The sequence below is a fragment of the Vulpes lagopus genome, chromosome 11, assembly GCF_018345385.1.
Source record: "Vulpes lagopus strain Blue_001 chromosome 11, ASM1834538v1, whole genome shotgun sequence".
Taxonomy (NCBI): Eukaryota; Metazoa; Chordata; class Mammalia; order Carnivora; family Canidae; genus Vulpes; species Vulpes lagopus.
In genome coordinates, this window is record NC_054834.1 from 6115440 (window position 1) to 6142447 (window position 27008).

A 27008-nucleotide genomic window follows, 5' to 3' on the forward strand; every position below is an offset into this window, starting at 1 on the left:
AGTTTGATAAGATTTTGGATATTAACCCTTTATCAGATATATCATTTGCAAATATCTTCTCCCATTTTGTAGGTTGCTTTTTAGTTTTGTTGATTGTTTTCTTTGCTGTGCAGAAGGTTTTATCTTGATAAAGTCCCAATAGTTCATTTTGGCTTTTTTCCCCTCGCCTTTGGAGATGTGTCTAGTAAGAGTTGCTACAGCCAACTCAAAGAGGTTTCTGCCTGTGTTCTCCTCTAGGATTTTAATGGTTTCCTATCACAGTTTAGGTCTTTCATCCATTTTGAATTTATTTTTGTGTATGGTACTAGAAAGTGGTCTGGTTTCATTCTTCTGAAGCACATCACTCTCCAGTTTTCCCAACACCATTTGTTCAAGAGACTCTTTTTTCCTTTGGATATTCTTCCCTGCTTTGTTAAGATTGGTTTACCATATAGTTGTGGGCCCATTTCAGGGTTTTCTATTCTGTTCCATTGATCTATGTGTCTGTTTTTGTGCCAGTACCATACTATCTTGATGATCGCAGCTTTGTAATATAGCCTGAAGTCCAGAATTGTGCTGCCACTAGCTTTGTTTTTCTTTTTCAAGATTGCTTTGGCTATTCGAGGTCTTTTGTGGTTTCACACAAATTTTAGGATTTCTTATTCTAGCTCTGTGAAAAATGCTGGTGATATTTTGATAGGGATTGCATTAAATCTGTAGATTGCTTTGAAAAAAGTTATTGCATTTTATGTATTGTATGAATTTCACTGACACACTGATGCTGAACCTGAGGAGGACATGTAGGATACATGTCCATCTGGAGACATCTCAGTGTTACTTATTAAGAGGATCTCAGAAATCAAGTCAAAATCATACTAGTAGGCTCAATCTTCCTGTCTTCCTAATCATGTTTCCACAAAGGTAATTGTGAGTTGTTACGTTTGGTAGTGGTAGCAATAAACTTTACATTAATGAGATCCATGATAGCCAATCTATAATTCTTTTACCTTTTAATCATGTTGGGTTATATTGGGCTATCTCTCTGTCTTTGTTAACCAGGTACTGGGAGGAGGATGAATTCCACATTTGGAATTCAACAGATGGAAACAATCTTAGTTAATCCTCAATTCCTTTTAAGAACTGAATCTCCAGTGGTGATATGAATTCTGGGTATGTAGAGTTTACTAAAAATAATAACAAAAGAGCATAGAGAGACTTTCTGCTCAAGCGCATAGAATGCCCATGATATTCCTATGGCCAGGGAAATAATACAAGACTAGAACAAGTTACCATCATGTGAGTCAGCCCTACCCTTGCCAATTCTTTCTCTGACAGATGGAGAGATGGAAGATTCAAAACTGTGTCTATAGTAGGATTAACATTCTAAAATCTAGTCACTTGTAGGAGTATAATATTAACCATCATTTGAAAAGATTTGGTTTATGGTTCCTCAACTGACCTTACCCAGAAGGAGCTTATTCATTTGAAACATCCACATACTTTCCTTTCATTTCTTCCCTCCATCCTCCTTTTTTTCTTCAGTTTTTATTTAAATCCAGTTAACAAACAGTGTAATATCAGTTTCAGGTATAGAAATCAGTGATTCATCACCTACACGCAACACCCCCAATGTTCATCATTTCCCACCATCCTTCTTTTGTTTTTTCCCTTCTCTCCTCTCCCTCCCTCATCCCCTTCTTCCTTCCTTCCTACCTTCCTTTCTTCCTTTTATTATCTTAGTTGTGTAGCCTTATATATAAATTGTCAGTCAAGAGACTATTCTAGAAAGGAATATAAAGAAAAGTAAAAAAAAAAAAAAAAAAGAAAGAAAAAAGAAAAGTAAATGCAATGTTTAAAGTCTCATTATATTCTAAGTCTTCTCAATCAAAATAAGAATCTTTAAAATATCCAGGTCAGCAAAGAAACTCTCGTTATGTCATTTTTTTTGGTGATAATGCTTTCTTTTCTAAGCCAAGCACTACCCAGCAAGAGAATTCCTAAGTGTAAATTGGCAATAAAGAATGTTCTCTTCTAGGCAAGTCTTCAAAAATGCCCTGTTGTCAAGGTGCCACTCTCTGTGCTTACACAGATCCACACTAACTCCTGGAGCTGAGTACTGGGAACAATGGAGAAGGAATGGGCTGAAGGGTCACACAAGGTGAAAAGATTCAGAGAGACCAAAGAACCTCAGCACAAAGCAGGTATGAGTAACAGAAGAAAGGATCCAGTGAGTCTGATACCATATGTAACCCATGCTTTCCGCAGCAGCACAGGACCTAGACAGCCAAACAAGGGCATGTCTGGTAATTTCAGTATTAACAACAAAGGTATTATTTAGTTCCAAGACTTCAACTCAAAACTTCACTGGGTTCCCCAAGAGTTCCATATCCTCCTTTTCTCTGGCAGGGCCCTGGGGACTTCTGGATATAGCCACAGCACAGTGTGCCAAACACATTCTAAGTGGTGCTCCAGGGGATGTTCAAGTATAAAACAGTGTGAGTGGCCTCACCCAAAGTTGGACAATGCCATGGTATTGCTACATGATCACTTTGGTGGCCACCTGGGTAGTCATTAACATTTTATTGTTATTTATTACTTATTAAACAAACAGGAACAACTGAATGTCTAATAACAGTGGATTGGTAAAATAAATTCAGGTAGGCATTACAGTGGCATCTTATGCAACCAGTAAAATCATGCTATAGAATGTTTAACAGTTCTAGCCGCTATAATGGAATGATTTTGCTAAACTACAACTCTTTAACTGTTATAAAATCTGAGCACAAAATCTAAAATTGTCTTTTTAAATGTGTATAGGCATTGGAGTAGGACCCAAAGCACGCAGAAGCTGTAGTGTAATTTTTCTTTGGAAATTGGGAAGCCCAATAGGTAAGAGATTTGCAGTTATGCAGCTTCTGGCCTGAAGGATCTTGGATGACAGGTAGACAGAAGGGATAAACCTCAAAATCTGATTATAAACTCAGCCCAAAGTCTTGGATGATTTGCTAAACTACATATGCCTAAGGGAGACTCTAGTGAGCCCAGCAAAAAATTAACAGCTGAAAATGAAAATGATAGAGATTTCAGCTGCTGCTCACTGCAGAGGAAACAGAATTTGAATTTTTTTTTAATTTTATTAATTTCTTTTAAAGACATATTTTTGAAGACCAACATTTCATTGTGATGTTTATAACATATGTAGACGATGTAAACATGCTAACAACACATATTATAGAGGGGATGTAACTGAGCTACATACCATGTGTTTGTTGTTTTTATTTCATTGTGAAAAAAACACTTAACAAACTCTACCTTATGGACAAATTTTTAAGTGTACAATGTATTACTTTTGGCTACAGGTACAAAGTTGTGCAGGAGATCTCTAGAGCTTATTCGTTTTGTTTGACTAAAACATGATGCCTGTTCATTATTAACTCTCCATTTCCCTCTTCCCTCAGTCCCTGGCAACCACCATTCCACTTTTTGATTTTATGAATTTGACTATTTTATTCAAGTTCTTAGTCCATTTTTAAAATAGAGTTATTGGGGGATCCCTGGGTGGCGCAGCGGTTTGGCGCCTGCCTTTGGCCCAGGGCGCGATCCTGGAGACCCGGGATCGAATCCCACATCAGGCTCCAGGTGCATGGAGCCTCCTTCTCCCTCCGCCTGTGTCTCTGCCTCTCTCTCTCTCTCTGTGACTATCATAAATAAATAAAAAATTAAAAAAAATAAAATAGAGTTATTGGGATCCCTGGGTGGCTCAGCGGTTTTGTGCCTGCCTTCAGCCCGGGGTATGATCCTGGAGTCCCCAGGATCGAGTCCCACATCGGGGTCCCTGTGTGAAGCCTGTTTCTCCCTCTGCCTGTGTCTCTGCCTCTGTGTGTGTGTGTGTGTGTGTGTGTGTGTGTCTCTCATTAATAAATAAATAAAATCTTTAAAAAAATAAAATAGTTATTAATTTTTTACTGTTGAGTTGTGGGAGTTTCTTGTATATTTTAGAAATTAATCCCTTATCAGATTTATGGTTTTCTAATATTTTTCTCCCATTCCATAGTTTGCCTTTTTATGTGGTGATTGTTTCTTTTGCTGTACAGAAGCTTTTAAGTTTGATACAGCCTTAGTTGCTTATTTTTGATATTGTTGCCTGTTTTGGGTGTCACATTGGTGAAATCCTTGCCAAGATCAATGTCATAAAGCTCTTTACCTGTTCTCTTTGAGGAGTTTTACAGTGTGGGTCTTATGTTTGAGTCATCAATCATTTTGAGTTGATTTTCGTGTACGGTACAAGGTTAGGATCTAGCTTTTGCATATGGCTATCATGTTTCCACACCATTTCTGGAAGAGAAATTGTATATTCTTGACACCCTTGTTGAAGATCAGTTGACTGCATGTATTGTCTGTGACAGAGCCCCATGACATTCCTCCTTCTCCGCTAACCTTATTTCTGAGGTTGGGGAGGGTATACCTTTAGGGTATGTTTTACAGGGTCACAATTTACATAAACAATTTGAATCACCCACATCAGTGTATCAGCATCATTCTTGTGGTCTCATCACTCTCTTGGCCACTCTCTTAGAATCTGGGTCAGGCATGGGGACCCTAGGAAAACACCACAGCTACTACTCCTGGAGCTCACGGGGCATCTGGTCTTTACCCTGCAGGGGCAAGGGCTCTGAAGAAAAGAAATGAGAGTGGCCCCTTGTATGTTTTGTCAGGGCTTGGGTCTCCCCACCCATATGGCACTGCCAGCCTTCACCAATCCTAGGATGGAAGAGGAACTTAGAAAATTCCGAGGAAGGGCCTAGGAAGGTATTATGTTATCCGTCACCCTGCCATGTGGGCCACATCATAGCACTTTGAATGATGCCACGCAATGCCTACTCTCACAGCCTCTCTTTGGGCAATGATCAATAACAAATCTGTGTCCCAACATGGAGCCCAGGTGTCTTGAGTCTCCCTACCCCACACAGTGCAAGTTAGAACAGTCCTTTTTCACCTATAATTTTGGAGAGTGGGATCATAGCACTCTGCTACCTGGGAATTGGCTATCAGTCCCTCCATTGTTTTTGGTGTATAACAGCTTTATTGAGATGTAATGCATATGCCATATCATTCACTCATTGAAAGTGTATGACTCAGTGGTTTTTAGTACATCACAAAGTGTTGCAACTATCACTACAACCAATTTGAAAACATTTTCACTGTCACAAAAAGACGCCTTGTACCTCCTAACCATCACTTCCTAATCTCCACTTGCCTAAGTCCCACACAACCACTAACCCATTTTCTGTCTTTATAGATTAGTCTATCCTGAGTAGTTCATATAAATGGAATCCAATGTGTAGGGTAGGAGGCAGAGCTTTCCATGTCATTATCTGCTTAGGAAGTCAGGGGGTTAACTAGTTAGTCAACTTTTTCTTCATAAATGAAACGGTGGGGAGGGCTGTCTCAAATGAAGTTCAGCTTGCATCAGGAGAGGCCTGTTTCTTGCATGGAGAAGAGCTAAGGAAAAAATTTTCTATATTGAGGCAGAGCAACCATCTGAGTAGAGAAGTTATTTCACAGTACTCATTAACAAAAAAATACTGTATTTTTTCCCAGAAAGACCTTACATCTGTGATTGCTCTGTGTACCACGTAGGGTAGATCCCCCCCATCTCGTGAATAAGGTCACATGAACAGTAGTTATTCATATTTCACTGGCTCATTAACTGCAAACTGACCCCTCCCAAATATATGGGAGTTGTCATAGTATGTCTCCCATGTTCATGAATAAATCAGCTCCCAAGAGTGCTGCCTCTACCTTGCAGGGCATCACACTGTGTCTGCCACCCGACTGGCTATATGTCTGGTCTGCAGCAAGAAGGAGAAAATGCAGTTGGAAATGCACAGGATTGCTAAAGCCCATTTTCCCTTCGATGTGACTTTCTCTTTTTCTACCACCCATCGCGGGTTGAGCTGAGGACAAGCCCCAATCCCACATTGTTCTCAGAATCACACCCTGCCTGCAAACAACTGAAGCTTTGTTCCTGGGCCAGATGGTTATATCTGGCTCTCAGAGGGTAAAGAGAAGATAAACTCTTGCAAACAGCATCGTGTTGGGGCTGCCTGCAAGTCCCCAGACCTTCTCAGAGATATCTGAACCCCAGCAGTGAGATCCCCGCTGTATCTTTACATTCTTATCTGAGTAAATCCTTATGTCTCTTATATTTGGGGGCACTCAAGATGAGCTTGCCTAGAAAGCATGGCCTGTGTAGGCCTTGCCTGGAAAGCATTCTCAATATGGCCTTTCTCCTAAGGCCAGGTTCCAGAAGGACAGCAGAGGAAAGGTGCCCCCATAGACATATGCTCGGCAAGACACTAGGATAGAGGTGATAGTGTCACCACAAACCTTTAGTCTAAGTCTCCCATATGAAATCTAGTTACCAGCATTTCATAAGCACAGTGCTCTAAGTTCAGCTCCTCATTCCACCTTAGGTCCTGACCTCATGTTCCACAGAAGCCCGCATGAGATGCAGTGCCCAGACTGAGTCCTGTAGAACGTGTGTGCTTGCTCCTTACCAATGCCTCCTGCTCCCTCATAACCTTTCCTGGGATCTAAGCAACTTCCGGTTCCTTTTTGGCTTCCTATCCATCCTTCAGTCTGAAACAAGTTAAATCCTCACTAATTCTTATAGAAACTAGATTTCCTATAGAAATCAAATGAAGGGATGACCAAGCCCTCCTCTGTTAAGAACCTCTTCAGCAGACCCCACTAGACCAGGCACAGCATTGCAGAGAACCCATGGTGACAGCCACCAAGGGACAAATGCAGAAACAGGTGCTCTCCAGTGTGCCATCAACTCTTCCTGGGAATGCTTATAGGACCCAAGCTTGGTTAAAATTCAAAATGCTTTTGAGTTCTACTAGTATAGTGTAAGCACCAGCATTCAACTTACATTCTGAATTTCAGCACAAGCTTTAAATCTATTGAAACTTCCATGACGAGGCACAAAATTTGGGTCAGTATCCTCTAACTCTCTTTTGACATGTGTGAAAAGACACTTAGCCTTTCTTTGATCATCACCTTTCAGTCATAAATTGAGTCCCGTAAAGCAAATAATTATATAAATGATATCAAAATAAGTGAGCTGCCATTGGAAGACACTGTAAAAATGACACCAGACCACAGCAGGTGAGGAAAGTGCTCTTTGCCAGGTACACTTTGCAGTATCCGCTGTATCTCTGAAATGAAGTGTGCCTAATGGAACAGCTTGCTGAAGACAGCAATTCTTTTTTTTTTTTTCAAGTGTATTATTAGTTCCAGGGGTAGAATTTGATGATTCCTCAGTTGCATATAACACACAATGCTCTTTACATCAAGCACCCTCCTTACTGCTCATCATCCAATTACTCCATCCTCCCACCCTTCACCCCTCCAGGGAACCTCAGTTTGTTTCCTAGAGTTGAGAGTCTCTTATGGTTTGCCTCCCTTCCTCCCTCTTTTTCTTTTCTTTTGTCTTTTTAAAGATTTTATTTATTTATTCTTCAGAGACACAGAGAGAGGCAGAGACACAGGCAGAGGGAGAAGCAGGCTCCCTGTGGGGACCCCGATGTGAGACTAGATCTCAGGACACCAGGATCACACCCTGAGCCAAAGGCAGACGCTAAACCACTGACCAACCCAGGCATCCCTCTTATTTTTCCTTTCCTTCCCCTATGTTCATTCGTTTTGTCTCAAATTCCACCTATAAGTGAAATCACATGGTATTTGTCTTTCTCTGACTGATATATTTTGCTAAGCATAATACCCTCTACTTCCATCCATGTTATTGCAAACAGCAAGATTTCATTCTTTTTGATGGCTGAGTAATATTCTATTGTATATGTACATATAACCACACCTTTGCCCATTCATCTGTCAATGGACATCTCAGCTCTTTCCAAATTTGGCTATTGTGGACGTTGCTGCTATAAACATTGGTGTGCATGTCATCCTTCAAATCACTACTTTTGTATCCTTTGAATCAATACCCAGTAGTGCTACTGCTGTGTCATAGGATAGCTCTACTTTTCAAGGAACCTCCATACTGTTTTCCAGAGTGGCTGGACCAATTTGCATTCTCACCAAAAGTGGAAGAGGCTTTCCCTTTCTCCACATCCTCATCAACATCTGTTGTTTCCTGTGTTGTTAATTTTAGCCATTCTGACAGGTGTGAGGTGGTATTTCATTGTGGTTTTGATTTGTATTTCTCTGATGCCAAGTGAAGTGGAGGATTTTTTCATATATCTGCTGGCCATTTGTACGTCTTCTGTGGAGAAATGTCTGTTCATGCTTTCTTCCCATTTCTTAATTGGATTTTTTGGTTTTGGGGTATTGAATTTAATAAGCTCTTTATAGATTTTGAACACTAGCCCTTTATCTGACATGTCATTTGCAAATATCTTCTCCCATTCCATAGGTTTGAAGGCAGTAATTCTTAAACTTTTGGTCTCAGAATCCCTTTACATTTAAAATATATTGAGAATCCTAAAGAATTTTTGTATGGACAATATCTATTAATATGTACCAATTTGGAAGTACTATGAAAATTTTAAATTATTTTTAAATTTGGCAACATAACAAGTTACATGCTATAGGTTAATGCAAACAACATATTTTATGAAAGATAGCTATTTTTTAAACCAAAAAAATATGCACAAGTGGCATTGTTTTACATTTTTTACAAATTTTTTCTATACCTGGCAAAGAGAAGATAGCTAAATCCTCATATTTGCTTCTCTATCAAATCTGCTTGCTATGACATCTTACGTCATGTTGCCTTTAGAAAACCCACTGTACACTCATGGAGAATGGTAGTGAAAAAAAGCAAAGAAGACATGGGAGCTCTTCTCACATCTTGTCTCCACTGTCTGTCTACCTAAGCCTACTTGTGTTCAGTGTCCTGTGTGCACACCTTGCAAGCAGTGAATCTGACTTCCAGAGTACCAGCTGAGAGAATCTCAGGAGTCACCAGTGCTGCTAAAAGAGCTGCAATTGCTTATCTAATTCACAAAGATTTTATGTTAAAGATCATTGCAGCAAATCTACAATAAACCGTCACCCCCAGAAAGACAGCCCCAATGTGTGCTACCATTATTGATGGTCCAAAAATTTCCCATTTGGTGATGGATTTCAAATAAAATACAATGAAGAAACAGGAGACAATATGAGACTTCTCGTAATTAAGAAAAAAGAAATTTAATTAGGCAGTTCTGATACTGTAAACCAATTTTTCATGATATTACCTAATGGATTTTGTGGAGTTTTTTTGTTATTTAAGTATAGTTGACATGCAATGTTAGTTTCAGGTGCACAGAACAGTGATTTGACAATTGTATACATTATGTAACGCTTACCCTGATAAGTACAGCTACCATCTGTCACCATACAGTTATTACAATATTATGGACTATATTCTTTACACTATCCTGATGACTACCACTTCTAACGCACTCCCCTGGGTTCTAGATGGGGTAGAGTGAAAACCGCAGCTTTCACATTCACAGCATTTACCCTGTTTGTTTACATCATAGTACAAATGTGTTTAAATTGAAAGAAAAGGAAAAGGACAAAACCTTGTGGCCTGTGAGTTGGTTTGGTTCTGTGAGGATCTATTTCCTTATATTTCAAATAATGACATCAGAATATAGTTGTATGTTGAAGTTAACATATTAAATTGCTCTCAGAATTAAAAATCAGGAAAAGCTGCCCCAAAAGGCCTCTGATGATACTTTGAGCACCAGTTACTGGCTTAAGGGATCAAATTTGTCTTAAACTAGAGCTGTAGCGCATATAAGGCTTGCAGCTGGAAGGTGCCATCTTACGTATCAGCAGAGAATGAGGGTAAAGCAAATCTCTCTTCTGTACCCCTGGCTAGCCTGTTTCTTCCCCAACGAGCCAACGACCTGGATGCTGATGGATGGACAAAGTGTAGGGCAACCTCAAAAGGGAACTGCAGTGTAAGAAGAAGGGACTTTACTGGGGCTTCCCCTTGTACTTCCCAAAGGAAAGGTCTTCCACGGAGGCTTGGGCAGTGCTGGCAAACACAGATAGGACTGGAGGACTCAGTCGGTGGCTTAGGAACGCAGACAAATCTAAAAGCATGTTCTGGGCAGCCAGGGTGGTTCAGCGGTTTAGTGCTGCCTTCAGCCCAGGGCATGATCCTGGAGACCTGGGATCGAGTCCCACGTGGGGCTCCCTGCATGGAGCCTGCTTCTCCCTCTGCCTGCGTCTCTGCCTCTCTCTCTCTCTCTCTGTGTGTGTCACTCATGAATAAATAAAAGTCTTCAAAAAAATAAATAAAAGCTTGTCCTAAGACACACAAGTGAAGAACAAATTAAAAAGCTATTTAATTAATCAAAAGGCAAGCAAACAAAACCTCGGGACTTCACATGTACCCAATAGATCTCCTTCACCTGGCCCTCTGCCGACATCCACGCTGCCCTGGAAGTTTCTGTCCTGCAGCCCTGCCCCAGGAAAACCTGTCTCCTGCAGGAGGAAGACTCACTCCCCGGGCCCTCTCATGGAGTTCCCGGACTTGAGCGCTGTCCAAGGTTCGGCCGGGTGAACACGGACATTCCCCTCTCTGCTAGATTCTTTTGCTAGGAATTGCCAGTTGTCCTCACCACTCCTAGCTGTTCGTTTTTGACATTAATCCTTGCACTGTCCCCGCTCACTTACCTAGATGAGTAGGGAAGGACACCCTACCTAAGAATCCGGTTTGGCCTTAAGCAAGTAAGAAGTCATCATTTCAAGGCACTGCTCCAAGTCCGTGCTACCAGAGCGTGGCCACCAGAGGAAGACAGTCCCGCAGCTTGGAAGGGCAGCAAAATGGGTCCTCACACCTCCTGTTATTTTTAAAAAGCCTCCAGGAAAAACAGGAGCGTGAAGGAAGGACTGTCACAACTCTGCAAAATAGCGCAAGTGAAATCTCCACTAACAGCAGACCTGCAGCTCAGACAATATTTAAGAAGACACGCCAGTTCCTTAAACTGCCTTTGAATTTTTTGGTCCTTGAATATATATCGGTCATCCTTGGGGTGAGTTTGTGGACTTGCCAACGGTTGTCTGCAGGCAAGCACCGAATTCTAAGAAGAGTCAAGAAAAACTCTTTTCACCTGACAGCAAATAGGTGAGAGAGAGCAAAGGTCACCAGCCTTACCACGGCAAAGCCAGCAGTGGCCGTTTCTGCCACACCTGCCTGTGGCCTTCTGGTCTAAAGGACACAGGCCTCAGGGAACATGCGCCATGGATGATCTTCTCTACTGAAGTCCCTGAGGTGGGAGGGTTATGGTCCCTAAGGCAGGTGGGGGTCAGTAGTTAGAGGACTACATTCACTTCAGGTGAAAGCATGAAAATCGGGAGCAGCAAGATTTCCCTTACTCGGGGATGGGACCCCAGGACAGGGAGATGGAGCACATAGTGGACAGGGATGCAGCCGTACACGCACACTTTTTTTTTCTAGATTTATTTATTTATTTATTCATGATAGAGAGAGAGAGAGAGAGAGAGGCGGAGACACAGGCAGAGGGAGAAGCAGGCTCCACGTCGGGAGCCGGCGCGGGCGGGACTCGACCCGAGGACCCCGGGGTCACGCCCTGGGCCAACTGGGCCAAAGGCAGGCGCTAGACCGCTGAGCCCCCCAGGGATCGCCCAGGGATCCCCCAGGCACACTTTTATTAGACGGCTGTTTCCTTGAACTCTAGGATCCTTCTGCTTAAAAAAACCCCATTGGAATGATTTCCTCCTACACGGTACTCGCCCCTGGTCCTCCCTCCCATCTGCAGGGGGTGTTCCACCTGCAGGGCCCTGTGCAGCTGGGGGGGGGGGAGCCAGCGTCCTTTCCTGTTGGACACAGTGTTTTCCTCCATCGCATCGCATCCCTCTTCATCACACTAACGTACATACTGCTTGGTTCCAAAAAAAAAAAAAATCTTTATCCTCCTATACCGTAACCCTGACCTTTCTCCCGCACTGACTTGCAACCCGAAGGGCATAAACTATCTTCTATCTGTTATTGCATCGGAAATCTAAATGGGGAGGGGGGGTGGTGGTTGGGGGAGGGGGAGGATATTCCCCTCCAGGAGAATGAAACCATTGCATGGGCTCGGCCCAGTTACGTAAACCGCCAGGCCTGTTTGCTCGAGTCCTTTTACGAGGCAGGTGACGCTCCCTCCCCCCGCCCCATCCACGTTGCGGGAGTCTTTGAGGTCGATGATGCTTCCACGTTCGCCTCCCGCTACCAAGGATCCGTCTATTGAAACAAAGGGGCTGAAACGAGACGTGGCGGTGGGGGGGGGGAGCGGCCTGTGGCTCCTCCTCCGACCCCCCCACCCGGGACGGACGGGACGCAGTGTTTCCCCCCTGCCCCCGGGAGGCACTATGCTTGCAGCGTCGTGGGCGGCTTTGACAGTCTTTCCTTTAGGATGATTTTTTTCTCCTAGACTCCCCCCCCCCCCATCCATCCAAGGGCTGCTGCTGCTGCTGCTCGCGCGGCCGGCGGCCGGGCCCGAGGACGCGGCGGATCGCTCGGCGGCTGCAAGCGCAGGGCGGGCTCGGCGCCCCCGGAGCCCCGGGAGCCCCCGGAGCGGCAGCGGGCGGGCCCTGCGGGCGGGGCAGCCGCGGGGGCGGGGCGGGGGCGCGGGGCGCCGCCAGATGTGCCGGGCCCCCGCCGCGACGCCGGCCCCCCGCAGACGCGCCCCCGCAGCTGGCGGCCTCCGAGGCGGGAGCGCCCGCCCCGCCGAGCGCGGGCTCCCCGGCGGCCGGCGCGGGGCTCGGGCCGGAGCGCGGCGGCGGGAGGTTTGTCCCCGCGCGCCCGCCGTACCGCGCGGCCCCGGGGCCGGGGAAGCGGCGCGCGGCTGAGATGGGCGAGACCATGTCCAGGAGACTCAAGTTCCATCTGGGCGGCGAGGCGGAGATGGAGGAGCGGGCGTTCGGCAACCCGTTCCCGGACTACGAGGCCGCCGCCTCCGCGGGGCCCGCCACCGGAGGGGCCGAGGACGCGGGCTGCGCTCGCCCCCCGCCCGCGGCCGACGAGCTCGGCCTCCCTTTTCACGACGACGGAAAGGTGAGTCGGCGGGTGGCGGGGCCTCGGGCCGCGGGGGGGGGCTGCCGATGGTCGCGTCCGCCGGCCCCGCCCCCGAGGCGCGTGACGTCAGCAGCCGGCGCCCGGCGCCCGCGGGCCCTTCCTCCCCGAGGCGGGCCGGGTGGCGTCCGCAGCGTCCCTCGGGCCGCCGTCTGCCGGCCGCTGCTGCCGTCGAGATGCGCGCTGAGGCCCGCGCGGGGGAGAACCCGGCTGGGGGGCGCCGGGGGCGCCGGGGGCGCGCGGGCCTGAGGGGAGCGGCCTCCGGAGCTGCGGCCGGGCGCGCCGTCCCCCGGGGACTTCCTGCGTCGCGGCCGCGGACGGGCGCCCCGTCAGCCGTGTGGTGCGGAGCGGCCGTGGGCGCCGACGACGAGGCCGCGGGATGTCGGAGCGGACGCGCCCTGGGTGGGGCCCGAGGCGCTCCGGGGCCGCCCGCGCGACGGCCCGGCTCCGGTAAGAGCGCACCATCACCTGCTAGGTTGCAGGGGGCCCGGTTTTCTTGTTTTTTGTTTTTTGTTTTTTTCCACTAACGTCGGTGTTCCAAGTCTTTTTTTTTTTTTTTTTTTTTTTTGGTGTTCCAAGGTCTAGTTCTCCCCGCTTCCCTATGTATTTTGTACTTTTACCGGCAGTCACAAGTAGCTTATGAGTAAAGAAAGAGGTTTTCTTAAATCTGGAGAGGAAAAAATAAAATTAAAAAAAAAAAAGGAATCAGCAATGTTTCAAAGAAAAAAAGTCGCAAAGGAAAAAATATATTTATTTATTTACTTATTAAAGATTTTATTTATTTATTCATGAGACACACAGGCAGAGGGAGAAGCAGGCCCCACGCAGGGAGCCCGACGTGGGACTCGATCCCGGGACCCTGGGGTCACGCTCTGGGCTTAACCGCTAGGCCACTCGGGCGGCCCGGAAAACAAAAAAAATTACAATCATCCTCCATTCATTTGGTTCCGTGTTGTTAATTCTTGTTTTGTCTGCATACTGGGTTTTTTTTTTTTTCCCCCATTAGTTCTGGAAATTCTTTTTTTTTTTTTTTTTTTTATTTATGATAGTCACACACAGAGAGAGGCAGAGACATGGCAGAGGGAGAAGCAGGCTCCCTGCACCGGGAGCCCGACGTGGGATTCGATCCCGGATCTCCAGGATCGTGCCCTGGGCCAAAGGCAGGCGCCAAACCGCTGCACCACCCAGGGATCCCCTAGTTCTGGAAATTCTTACCTAGTTAACGTTTTACGATCTTAAAGTCCTGTACAATCTGTGTTCTGGACGACTTGTCAGGCTACCCTCAGACCTTCTCCGGAGACGAAGCACGTTTGCAAAAGCATCAGAGTAAATCCGTGACTGTAAATGAAAAAAGACTGAAAAAGTGACCATGGTTAAAAGATGCGACGAGAACTCATTTGATAAAGGAATGTGATTATTTTCATGCTGTGAGGCAGTTTAGGGTAGTTGGACATACTGGTCCGTGTATCCGTACACCTACACCTGTTGGGGAGGAAGACCTTCCCTCGCCCTGTGGTCCTTCCAGCTGGATTTAGGGTCAAATTGACATGAGAGAGATTAACCAGAGAGAAATCAAATTTCACAGGTGTACTTACAGGGAATCCATGCAGACAGGAGATTCCAAAGGCGGTGAGGCAATGGAAGCTTATATGAGATAAGCAGAGGTTGGGGGGGGAGGGGTGTCTGAGGACACCAAGGGGAAGAAAGACCATTGCAAGAAAGCTAAAGGAGATGTTTGGAAAAACAAAGTTGTCCTGTTAGGCAGATAAGTTCCTTAGGTAAAAGGGTGGGAGGTCTCGTCATAGCTCTCTTCCTGTTACGGGGTCTCCTTTCCTTTTTTTTTTTTTTTTTTTCTTTAAGATTTTATTTATTCATGAGAGATACAGGCAGAGGAAGAAGCATACTCCATGCTGGGAGCCCAATGTGGGATTCGATCCCGGACTCCAGGATCACACCCCAGGCTGAAGGCAGGCGCTAAACCGATGAGCCACCCAGGGGATCCCCATGGGCTCTCCTTTGCAATGAAAATGTAGGCAATTGTGAGGGAGGCAGAGCTTTTCCTGTATCTGCTGGGTTTTGCTTACTTTTTTTTTTCTTTTTTATTAGAGAGCATGGCAGGGTAGGGGAAGCAGGGGGAGAAGCAGCAGCAGCAGACTGCCTGCTGAGCAGGGAGCCCAGGGTGGGGCTGCATTCCAGGGCCCTGGGATCAAAACCTGAGCCACCCAGCCACCCCTGAGTTTTGAGTTTTGGTTACTTTTAACTCAAAATGTTCATCATGCCAAAGTGGCCCATTTTGGGGCTGCCTCCCGTTGGCCCTTACCTACCCTAAAAAGGTTTATCATTTATTTGTCAATGCTTCCCATGTAATTTAACATAACAAATAAAAATATTTACTTTTACCTCTCCTACAAGGTGAGAGACAAATCCTTTGAGATTTTCCAGGGACCCTCAGAGAAATCTAAGTTGTTTTGATGTCAAAGACACCATATAGAACTTGGTTTTGAAAGTTATCAAAATGTCAGAAATTTTGAACATTGATTAATAGGATCACAGATCAGTATGAAATAATACTTAGTGGTTCACATAACCAAAGGACAACAGATGATTTTAAAGGCAAATCCAGAAGGTAACCTAGTGGGGAACAAAACTTCACTCTTGTAATATTGAAGACTCAATTCTTGCAAGTAATCAAAGTCCTGCTACAGATAAACATTAAGCACAAAAAATTACTTTGGTAAGACACAGGGTCTTTGCTTTCTGGACAGATTACTTAAAACATAAAAACAGACCTTTCACATCCTTTCTGTAGACCCAACAGTCCAAGGAAAGCATGTCCTTTTAACGGGGAGAAAACCAAATTCTAATTTTGCATGTGTATTTTTGATATTTAGACTCCTTCTTTAAAGACTTAAATTCATTCCAGCCCTAGCCCACTTGATCACACAAAAAATTCCTTTCCCAAGACTCCTTTTCCACAGCCTTCTCATCCATTCAGGTTTTACCTCTTTCTTATTCTGGAACAACTTGTCATTTTACTTTAGGACACACACAGACTGGTTTTCTTTAACAAAAAGCCTATTTTTCATATCTTTCCTTATTAAAAAAAATACATTGTGCTTTTTCTTAGCCTACTTTTGATACAATTGTTTCCTTTTAGCCTTGTTCTATTAGTCTTAATGACATGTATCGATAAGAATTCTTAACCCATAGGGACATTAATTTCTAGTGAAAACTAAGAAGTAGACAATTATGGATTCTGTTCCACATTCTGTGAATTTGTTACTTAATGAATACATTTCACAATTTCTAGAAGTAAATTCTTCCTCATTGTAAATTTTTCAGTGTGGCAAACCTATTTACCAATGGACCTCAAGTATCTTTAGTTCCTTTGTAATAAGAAGCCGAAAGATAAACATATGTTCAGTAATCAGTGTCTCAGAGTTTCAGCACTTGGCACGTATCATCCTAGTCTCCTAGCCTGTTAAGATTTCTGCTGAGAAATTCACTAATATCCTACTGGAGGTTCCTTTGTAGGTTATATATAATCTTTTCTCTCTTTGTGTTGTGTTAGAAGGTGAGAGAGGGACAGTAAAGTATCTCCCAAGTGGAGAAGAGACTTTGAGATGGGGGAAACAAAGCAGGTGACTTCATACAGTTTATAGAGTTTTATTCAGGGGCACTTACTGACAGGGGTTTGGGTGAAGGACGTCTTTCCTGATTGAGCTATTCATTCTTTAGTAAGATGCTCTTTAACCTCCAAGTATTTGAATTTCTTCCAAAATTCCTCCAAATTTCCTCCTCCTGTTGAGTTCAAGTTTCAAAACATTATGGTTTGAAACTATGCATGGAATAGTACCAGTCTTCTGATATTGGTTGAGACCTGATTTGTGACCAGTATGTTATCTATTCTGGAGAATGTTCCAGGTGTACTCAAGAACAATGGGTATTCTGTTGCTTTAGGATGGAATATATCTGTGCAGTCCGACTGGTCCAGTGTGTTATTTAAACTCCTTGTTTCTTTGCTGCTTAAATAACCTGTCCATTGCTGTGAGTGAGGTGTTGAAGTCCCCTACTATTATTGTATTGTTATCAATGTGTTTCTTTGATTTAGTCGTTAATTGGTTGATGTAACTGACCCATCCCAACATAGGACCATAAATATTTACAATTGTTAGATCTTGTTAGACCATTTAAGTATGATATAGTGTCCCTCTTCATCCCTTACTACAGTCTTTGGTTTAAAAGCTAATTTTCTTTTATAAGGATTGCTACCCTAGCTGTCTTTTAAGGTCCTTTAGCATGATTAATGGTTCTCTACCTCCTCACTTTAAATCTGTCAGTGTCTTTTTGTGTAAAATGAATCTCTCACTGGACAGCATTTGGATGGGTCTTGCTTTTTTAATCCAGTCTGATACCCCGTGTCTTTTGATTGGAGCATTTAGCCCGTTTACATTCAGAGTAACTATTTAAAGATATGCATTTAGTGCCATTGTATTGCCTGTAAAGTCCCTGTTTCTGCAGATTGTTTCTGTTTATTTCTGGTCCGTGTTATTTTTGGGCTCTTTCTTCTCTTATAGGATCCCCTTTAATACATCATGCAGAGCTGGTATAATGGTCACAAATTCTTTTAATTTCTGCTTGTCCTGCAAGTTCTTTATCTCTCCTTCTATTCTGAATGATAGCCTTGCTGGATAAAGTATTCTTCATTACATATTTTTCTCATTTAGTGCCCTGAATATATCATGCCAGCCCTTTCAGGCCTGCCAGGTCTCTGTGGATAGGCCTTCTGTCAGCCTAATGTTTCTACCCCTGTAGGTTCAGAACCTCTTGCCATGAGTTGCTTTTAGGATTTTCTCTACGTCTGAAATTTGCAAGCTTCCTTATTATATATTGGGGTATTGATCTGTTTTTATTGATTTTTTAGGGGGGGGGGTCTTTTCTACCTCTTGGACTTGAATGCCTGTTTCCTTTCCCAGATTAGGGAAGCCCTGAGCTGTGATTTGCTTAAATATACCTTCTGTCCTTCTCTCTCTTTTTCCTCGAGGACCCCAATAATGCTAATATTGTTTCATCTTATGGTATCGCTGATTTCTTGAAGCCTCTTCCCATGGTCTATCAGTTACTTTTTCCTCTTTTCTTCAGCTTCCTGCCTTTCCATCAACTTGTCTTTTATGTCACCTATTTTCTGCTTCATTTACTCTAGCTGTTAAAGCATCCAATTCAGACTGCATCTCAAAGCATTTTTAATTTCGACCTGATTAGGTTTTATTTCTGTACTAAGAGATTCTCTGGTGTCTTTTATGCTTTTTTTCAAGCCCAGCTTGTAACTTTATAATTGCTATCCTGCATTCCATCTCTGACATTTTCTTCTATCCATATCAGTTAGATCTGTGGCAGAGAGTATTACCTCTGGTTCTTTCTTTTGTTGTGAATTCCTCCTTCCAGTCATTTTGCCCAGAGAGGAATGGATGAACAACAGGACAAAATAAAAATTATCAACCATGACTCAAGTGAAATACACACTAGACAAATCCAAAGAGGTCAGAAGCCAAAAAGAAAGGAAAAAGAAATAAGAAAGGTGGACAAAACAGGGTGATCCACTTGATCCTGGGTTTATTTTGGTCCGTGTGTTAGAAGACATTAAGCCCCAAAATTGTAAAAAATGCAGACTTACATATATACAAAAATAAAGTTGAATACAGTGAAAGGAAGCCAAAAAATAAATCTATAAAATGTAAATGTAAAAAAATGAACGTTAAGACTTAAAAACAAAGAATTGGTAAACTAGTTGATAAGGAGAAAAAGGAAAATTTTAATCTGAAAGATAAATAAATGAGAAAAATCTTCAAATTCTATATAGTATTTTCCCCAAGCGCTGGAGTTTATAGTCTTGTGTGCTCTGTAAACTCGATATTCCCTGTTGTTCCAGCTGGTCTTCTCGGGGAGGGACCTGCTGTGCTGATTCTCAGGTATCTGCCTGGGCAGAGTTGCACCGCCCCTTGCCAGGGGGCCAGGCTCTGTGTGAGTTTCTACTGGTTGCTCTATGTGGCTCTTGTTCCCTGAAGACTTTCTGAGCCTCTTTAGAGGATGAAAATAAAAGTGGCCAGGCCTGATCTCCAGCCCCAGAGCTGAGAGATCATGGTCCCCTTTCTTCAGTAAACCCTCAGGGATAAGCAGTCTTCACTTCTGGTGCATGCCCACACTGATCCTCCCAGGAGAAGGTGAAGGGTGGCAGTGTTTCTGTTCTTTGCAGGGCTCTCAGAGGGAGAGCTGTCGCTCAGTCATGCCTTGGTTCACAGTTTATGGCAAACTGAGCTGAGAGGGTCCCCCTCCCCACCCCTACTTGCTGACCCTAACTGGTTTCCCTGTTTCAATGCTTGGGATCTCTGCCAGCTTAGGCACCCCCATTCTTTCTGAGACCCCAGGGATCCTGAGACCACACTGTCCTACCTAGGATCCTGCCCCACTTCACCACCTGAGCACCTTTTAGGCTGGGATGTCTCTCACTGGAGCAGACTTCTAAAAGTTTCTGATTTCATGTTCCTCAGCTGCATCATTTTCTGGTAGCCAGCTTATGGAGGTTCCCTCCCTCTCCCTGTCAGTTATCTTTTGATATCCCCTCAGATTCACTTCTTCGCACTTCCTACCTTGCAAAAAGTGTCACTTTTCTATTTGTAAAATTGCAGCGATTCTTTTCTTACATCTCAGGTTGAATTCATAGGTGTTCAGAATTATTTGATAGTTATCTAGCTAAATTTAAGGTACCAGATGAAGCAAGGTCCCCTACTCTTCCCACCTTCTTGCCTCCCCTCTGTCCTTTCTATATTTTCTTGTAGCTCTAAATTTCCTTAAGCAGCCATTTTGAATTCTTTATTGGATAAATCATATATTTTCATGTGTTTGGGTGTGGTTAGTGGAAGATTATTGTGATCTTCTGGCTATGCCATGTTTCCTTGATTTTTCATTAACCTGATGGACTCCAGAACACATTTGCAAGAACTGTAATCTTTTGTGCCCTCTGCTCTGGGAATCTTGTATGCCACTGCCCCAAATTTCCTCTTTTCCCCCAGTCATGGCACTCTCTCAGTAATGTTCTGGATGCCATGAGAAAAAAAAAAAAAATGAGTCTCTTCAAGCAGAGTCCTGCAGAGATTTGAAAACTGGGCATTCATTCAAGGGCTCTCTCCCTTTTCCCCATGGAGGTAACAGTAGGCCATCTATTTAACCCTATGCTGTTCCACCTTAGGGAAGAGATGATGCTGATAAAGACAAGGTCTTACCCAATTTAATGTATACAGACTCATTTTTTGCTCTTTAATAGACGGAACTTTTCCTTTGAAAATCTGCACTTCCCCAAAGGTTTTCTGATCTGAAATTGATTGCTCAGCTCATGGGGGTGGGGTGGTATGGGGCAGGGGAAACAACTAGTCCACAGTCTCCTGTAGGTTCCACAGCCAGTACCAGAATATCTGCTTATTTCCAGATAGACTGGTGGGCTAGACCTGCCACAGGTCCCTTGGTGTAAGGTGTTGGGTTCGACAACTCACGCAAAAGCACTTCTGTTTGTAGATGGATGCCTGATTTTTATTGTTAAAGGGAGGACAAAAACAAGGGATACCTAATCTTAATGCTGCAGTGATGCTGATGTCACCCTGGTTTAGGTCTTTAATGTTTATCTATTAATTTTTTTCCTGAATGTACACAAGAAGTTTCTGGTTCAGACATTTATTATTTATCAGACAGACCATAACCTGTAAGTGGCTCCATGTGCCTCAGGTCTTCCCTGTGGGACAACACATGCAGCCAAGTCAAATGTTCTCCATATACAAAGTCTATGTGTTGTAGGCAAATAATGAAGAAAATTAACTTCTCTCTGCTTTTAACAAATGGAAAAGAGGCAGTTGTCTTCCCTTTTCCTTCTCGGAGAGTTTCATTGGAAATATTATACTCTGAGTCTTTGGAATGTAAATAAATCTCTCTATGAAAAAGATAAGCCTGTTTGTCGTCAGTTTTGCAACTCTGAAATGTCTCCCTGTTCTAGAGCTTCATCCCCCTGAAACATAAACACGTACCTCCTGGGTTCAGTAAACCTCTCTGGACTTCTTACAGCATATACAATTGTAACTTAATTTCTAATACTTGCTTTTAGTTTAGTCTAAAATCCCAAATTTCAGTAAAATCTTCCCTGACAGCTCTAGCTGTGCAGTAATGCAAAAACATGTGCCCCTATGAGACTACAGAGAAAATTTCATTTTAACAAGTTAGTCCATCAGTAAAATGCTTCAGTCATAAATTTGTGCTAATAACAGAACTACAAAATATAGGAAAACAAAAGATAGACATTAAAGGGATAAATAGAAAATTCTGTGATCATAGTCATGGATTTTAACATATTTTAGCAGTTTCTCTGGCAGCAGACTTTTTTTTTTTACATTTTTTTTAATTTAAATTCAGTTTGCCAACATATAACAACACCCAGTGCTCATTGGCGGCAGATTTCTAAAAAATCATCAAATACATAAAAATCTGAACACTATCAACTACTTATTTAAGGATATTGCTAAATTGCTTTTGAGAAAGACTACCAGTGAATAAGAATACTTGTTTCCTTAGCTCTTAGCAGCCTTGGGACTTGATATTTCTAAATTTTTTTATTATTTGTTATTCTAATAAGGCAAACTATGGTACTTTTATTTATTTGCATATCATTAATTGCTAAGTAAACCTTTTTTGCATGTTACTTGATTTTTTTCTTTTTTTAAGGTACATCAATAACTTTAGGTCTATTTTGGTATTGTGGTCTTTTTTTTTTTTTTTACTTAAAATGTTTAATATTGCAGATATTTCCCCCTTGTCATTAATTTTTAAGTCATCTTTCTCACGTTCTTTAAATTACAGAAGTTAACATGTTTGTGTAGTCAAATCCATCTTTTTTTAAAAATGGTTTTTTACTTTGGTTTCTATAACTAATTTTTTGTAATCCTGCCAATGCCTTATAGTCTATATAGGGCATTATCTTATTTAAAAACTTACCATATAAAAGCAAGGTAGACACCTTCTAACCTATGAAAGATTAAAGTGGGCCAGTTAATACAATTTTTCTCTCTTATATTCTGACAACTTAGATTATTTTTTTAAATATTTTATTTATTTATTCATGAGAGACACAGAGAGGCAGAGACACAGTCAGAGGGAGAAGCAGGCCCCATGCAGGGAGCTCAACGTGGGACTGGATCCTGGATCCCCAAGATCATGCCCTGGGCTGAAGGCAGTGCTAAACCGCTGAGCCACCTGGGTTGCCCAACAATTTAGATTATTAAAGTATTCATTACAGTATTGCCATATTGTTATGCAATTTAAATATCTATGTTCTTTTGGTTCTCAGATCGTTCAGAATTTCACAAAGCGAATCCAGACCAAAATCAAAGATCTTCTACAGCAAATGGAGGAAGGGCTAAAAACAGCTGATCCCCATGATTGCTCTGCTTATACTGGTTGGACAGGTAGGAATGTGGGATACAAGTAATTGGTATGCTCTATTTTGCGATTATAAGAATTTAAAATTTTTCTTCTTTTAAAATGGTGAGATTTTATATTCTTTAAATGAAATCTTGAACTTCTTCAGTGACACGATGCTTTGGAGTTTCATTTATAAGGAAATCTTTTCTGCTTGAAGTTTGATATTAAGTATATATATTTTTATAGCATTATTTATTTGGCCCAATATATGGGTATCTCTGAAAATGCATAATAAGAAAAACTTGCCCTGGGGTCAGTTTTTTGTTTGCCTTTATTACTTTGATCTTTGCAACAAGTTGTAGGATATGACTTCTCTTTTATGCATAAACTGTTTAACCTATTGCTTGTACTCATTCGACTCATTTGTACGCATAAAGATGTTGAATTTAGTGATAATTGAATAAGCAACTTGTCGTACCCTATGTCAAAAAACTTAATTTCAGAATTAGATTTCCATAACTAATCTTTGCTCTTATTATTTTATCATGTAACCAGAACATTGTAATAACTATTTAGAGAGTATAAAAGAAATAAAAGACCTTCTTCTGAGAGATTAGACTGCAGGATGATTACCACTATTAACAATTTACATATCAATATATAGCCCTTGTTAAGTTTTTATGGTTTAGTCAATCAACAGCATAGACATAAATTTTCATGTTAGAATCACTGAGAACTGGTACCTGCTTTCACAGTGTACAACCAAACATGACAGCCTTGGTCTTTTTTTGTTTCATTTTTATATTTATTTCTGTGATGTTTTATTTGTATTTGCCTATTATGAATACAACATTTACATAAAGATATTAGAATTAAATTTTCCCAACTATTAAACCCAGAAAGACATGGATCTAGTTCAATTTAAAGAGCCAAAGAAATTTATCTTAAATGTAAATTTAGATAATTTTAGCTAACTTGAACTTAAAAGCAAAGAGGGACATATTTATGTATTTATTAAGATTTTATTTATTTGAGAGAGAGAATGAATGCACAAGCTAGGGGGAAGAAGCAGAGGGAGAGAGAAAGGGACAAGCAGATTCCCCAGTGACAGGACATGGGGCTGGATCCCAGGACCCAGAGATCATGACTTGAGCCGAAGACTGATGATCAGTCTGACTGAACCACCTAGGCACCCCAGGATGGATATTATTAAAAATAACATAGATATTATTAGCATAGATTTCCCCTAAAAAGTATTTTACTTAAAACATTTCTTGTTGAAATAGGGGATTTAAATCCATGATTATTATTAGGTCCTAAATTAGCTGTGCATCAGAAACAGTCAGAGGGCTTTATAATAAACAACATATTATCTGCAGCCATCCCAGAGTAACTACATGCGGATCTCTGGCAAAGGAGTCCAAGAATCAGTATTTCTTAAAAATCCCCATTTGTTGTCATCTTTTGGAATCAGTGATAGAGCCAGCATGGAGGTGTTTTGTGTGAATGGTTAAAAATAATATTTAGGGCTTTGGAATTCAGGTAGCACTATGGAATCTACTTACACCCACACCTACCTTTCTTTCTGAAACCATGCAATCAATACAAGAAGAATGAATGAAGCACTCACTTTTTTTTTTTTTTTGGCAAAATTGTGAAATAGAGAATATACCAAATAATAATAAAAAACAAATAAAATCCAAAACACTGTGGAAAGCCACCAAGTGACCCATAGGTAGCAAAATGTATTCTGCAATTCCCCCTCTCCCAAGTCAATAAATAATTATTCTCAGAAGGATGACACACACACTCGGGGAATTTTTGAGGGTATATCTGAGCGTACAGTGGACAAGAGAGGCAGAGAAAAAAGATTTGGAGAGCATTCCGGGAAAAGAGGTCATAGAATTTTTTTAAACAGCATCCTTCTACAAAAGGGGATTATTGTATGCGGCAGGAACTACATCCCTTATGGCACTGGCTAAGAAGATAATCAGGAAGGAAATGTCATTGGTAGTAGCCCTCGTGAAACAAGTAAGGATATGAGAACCAAAGGAAATCTGGTCACCACAAGTCACCATACACAAATAAACTGTCACTTAGTAAGAAAAGGATGCCCTTGAGCTGAAAAAAACTAAGAAAGCTATCCTAACACTTTCCCTCTTTTAGAGGGTCTTCCTGTTGATAGTTAATTCAGAAAAATTCACCTAATTCAAACTTAAGAAAAAATTCAATTGTATACATAATATTAGAAAAAAACAGAATATCACATTTTGGCAATGGAAGAAAAATCACCAGGAAAATGCCATTACAATGTGGGGAAGAATTGCAGCATTTTCAACATTAATTTTGGAACTTAATTAAGCAGTTGAATCACAAAACAGAAGTAAAGGAGCCCCGAAAGGAGATGGCAAGACAGTAAGATGATGTGAAATGAGAATTGTAAGAACTAAGAAATTGAAGGAAAAGGTAAAATCACTTCAAAAATGAATTCTAAGTGACAAGGGGCTGAAGAAAGAACTGACACTAGAAGAAAGAAAACACAGCAGTTTACTGGAGAAAATCACAATTTCCTGGAGCAGAGATCCCCAAGAAGGTACATCCGTGGGAACCAGTGTGGGGATAAGAGATTTAAAGGTTAATTGATGAATTGCTAGAGGCTCAGTGTGAACAAGCAGGAGAATAAAATGCCTCTAGGTATACCCAGTTATAAGGAGGCTTCTTCACTTTTGCAAGTTTAATGCCAGAAGTTCTCTCAGGTTCTCACTATTGATATTGGGGAGAATCCCTTTGTGCTTCTGGAGGTGGCTGGAAAGGCACCCTTTGGAATATGCCAGAGCATTCTGTTTTTCTTCACCAGACCCACCCTCAGGAAAAACTATTTTACCAGAGCCTAACCTAGTGGAATTTTATTGAAGCCAGACATCCCTGCGGGGAGGGAAATACCTGACTCCACCCTGCTCTGGCTGGGTCTGGGGAAAACCCAACTCCAGCCCCTTGTAACTGCTATCCTGTCCAACCTACAGGGAGGAAAACACTGAGAAGCACTAGTAAAAGTCATTGTCCAGGGGCACAGCTTCACCAAAAGACTGAGATGAGACCTAATCATAGGACCATAGGATGCTGCTACTTCCCTATTCCTCAGCGCCACGTTACTAAAGGACTGGTTACTGAAGTTTCTAGTACATTATGTCCACCTTGCAATAAAAATTTACAAGGAATAGGGATCCCTCGGTGGCGCAGCGGTTTGGCGCCTGCCTTTGGCCCAGGGCGCGATCCTGGAGACCCGGGATCGAATCCCACATCAGGCTCCCGGTGCATGGAGCCTGCTTCTCCCTCCGCCTGTGTCTCTGCCTCTCTCTCTCTCTCTCTCTCTCTCTCTCTGTGACTATCATAAATAAATAAAAAATTAAAAAAAAAATTTAAAAAAAAAATTTACAAGGAATACAAAAAGGCAAGAAAAAAGAAAGAAAAGAAAAAAGAAAAGAAAAGAAAAGAAAAGAAAGAAAGAAAAAAGAAGAAAGAAAAAAGAAGAAGAAAGAAAGAAAGAAAGAAAGAAAGAAAGAAAGAAAGAAAGAAAGAAAGAAAGAAAGAAAAGAGAATTAAAACAGTTTGAAGTGACTAAGTAAACATCAGACCCAGAATCAGCTATGGCAGGAATGTTGCAATTATCAAACCAGGAACTTTCAAATACTATTATTAATATGCTAAGGGTTTTAGTGAAAAAAGTAAACATGTAAGAATACATTAATAATGTAGCTAGAAAGATGGAAATGTTTTTTCTTATTAAGTCTCTATTTAGTAAATTCCAGTTAGTGTAATATTATTTTCAAGTATACAGTATAGTGATTCAGCATTTCCATAAACACCCAGTGCTCATCACAAGCTGTTCACTCCGTAATCCCCATCACCTGTTTAACCAACACCCCTGCTGACTTTCCTACTGGTAACCATCAGTTTGTTCTTCATATTTAAGAGTATTTCTTTGTTTGCCCTCCTCTCTTTTTTTCCACTCTGCTTGTATTTTTTTTTTCTTAAATTGCACATGAGTGAAATCATGTAGTATTTGTCTTTCTCTGACTTATTTTGGTTAGTATATCTTTAGCTCCATCCATGTCAATGCAAGTGGTAAGATTTCATTCTTTCTTATGGCTGGGTAATATTCCATTATACATATGTACTCCACACCTTCTTTATCTGTTCCTCAGTGGATGGACACTTGGGCTGTCTTCATGTTTTGGCTATTGTAGATAATACTGCTATCTATCAACATCGGGGTGCGCATATCCCTTTGTATTAGTGTTCTTGTATCCTTTGGGTGAATACCTAGTAGTGCAGTTGTGGATCATAGGATAATTCTAGGTTTGAGGAACCTCCATACTGTTTTCCAAAGTGGTTGCACCACTTTGCATTCCCACCAACAGTGCAAGAGGGTTCCCCTTTCTCCGCATCCTTGCCAATATCTGTT

General features: G+C 42.1%; 1 protein-coding gene across 1 annotated transcript in view; it reads left to right on the plus strand.

Moving 5' to 3' along the window:
• Positions 1–11963: 11963 nt before the first annotated feature.
• Positions 11964–27008, plus strand: part of LANCL2 (LanC like 2) — a 49599-nt gene continuing 34554 nt past the window's right edge. Inside the window, exons 1-2 of the mRNA XM_041723010.1 lie at positions 11964–13066; positions 22470–22587. Of these exons, the coding sequence (XP_041578944.1) occupies positions 12863–13066; positions 22470–22587 (322 nt within the window). The 5' untranslated portion in view covers positions 11964–12862. The remainder of the gene's footprint in view (positions 13067–22469; positions 22588–27008) is intronic.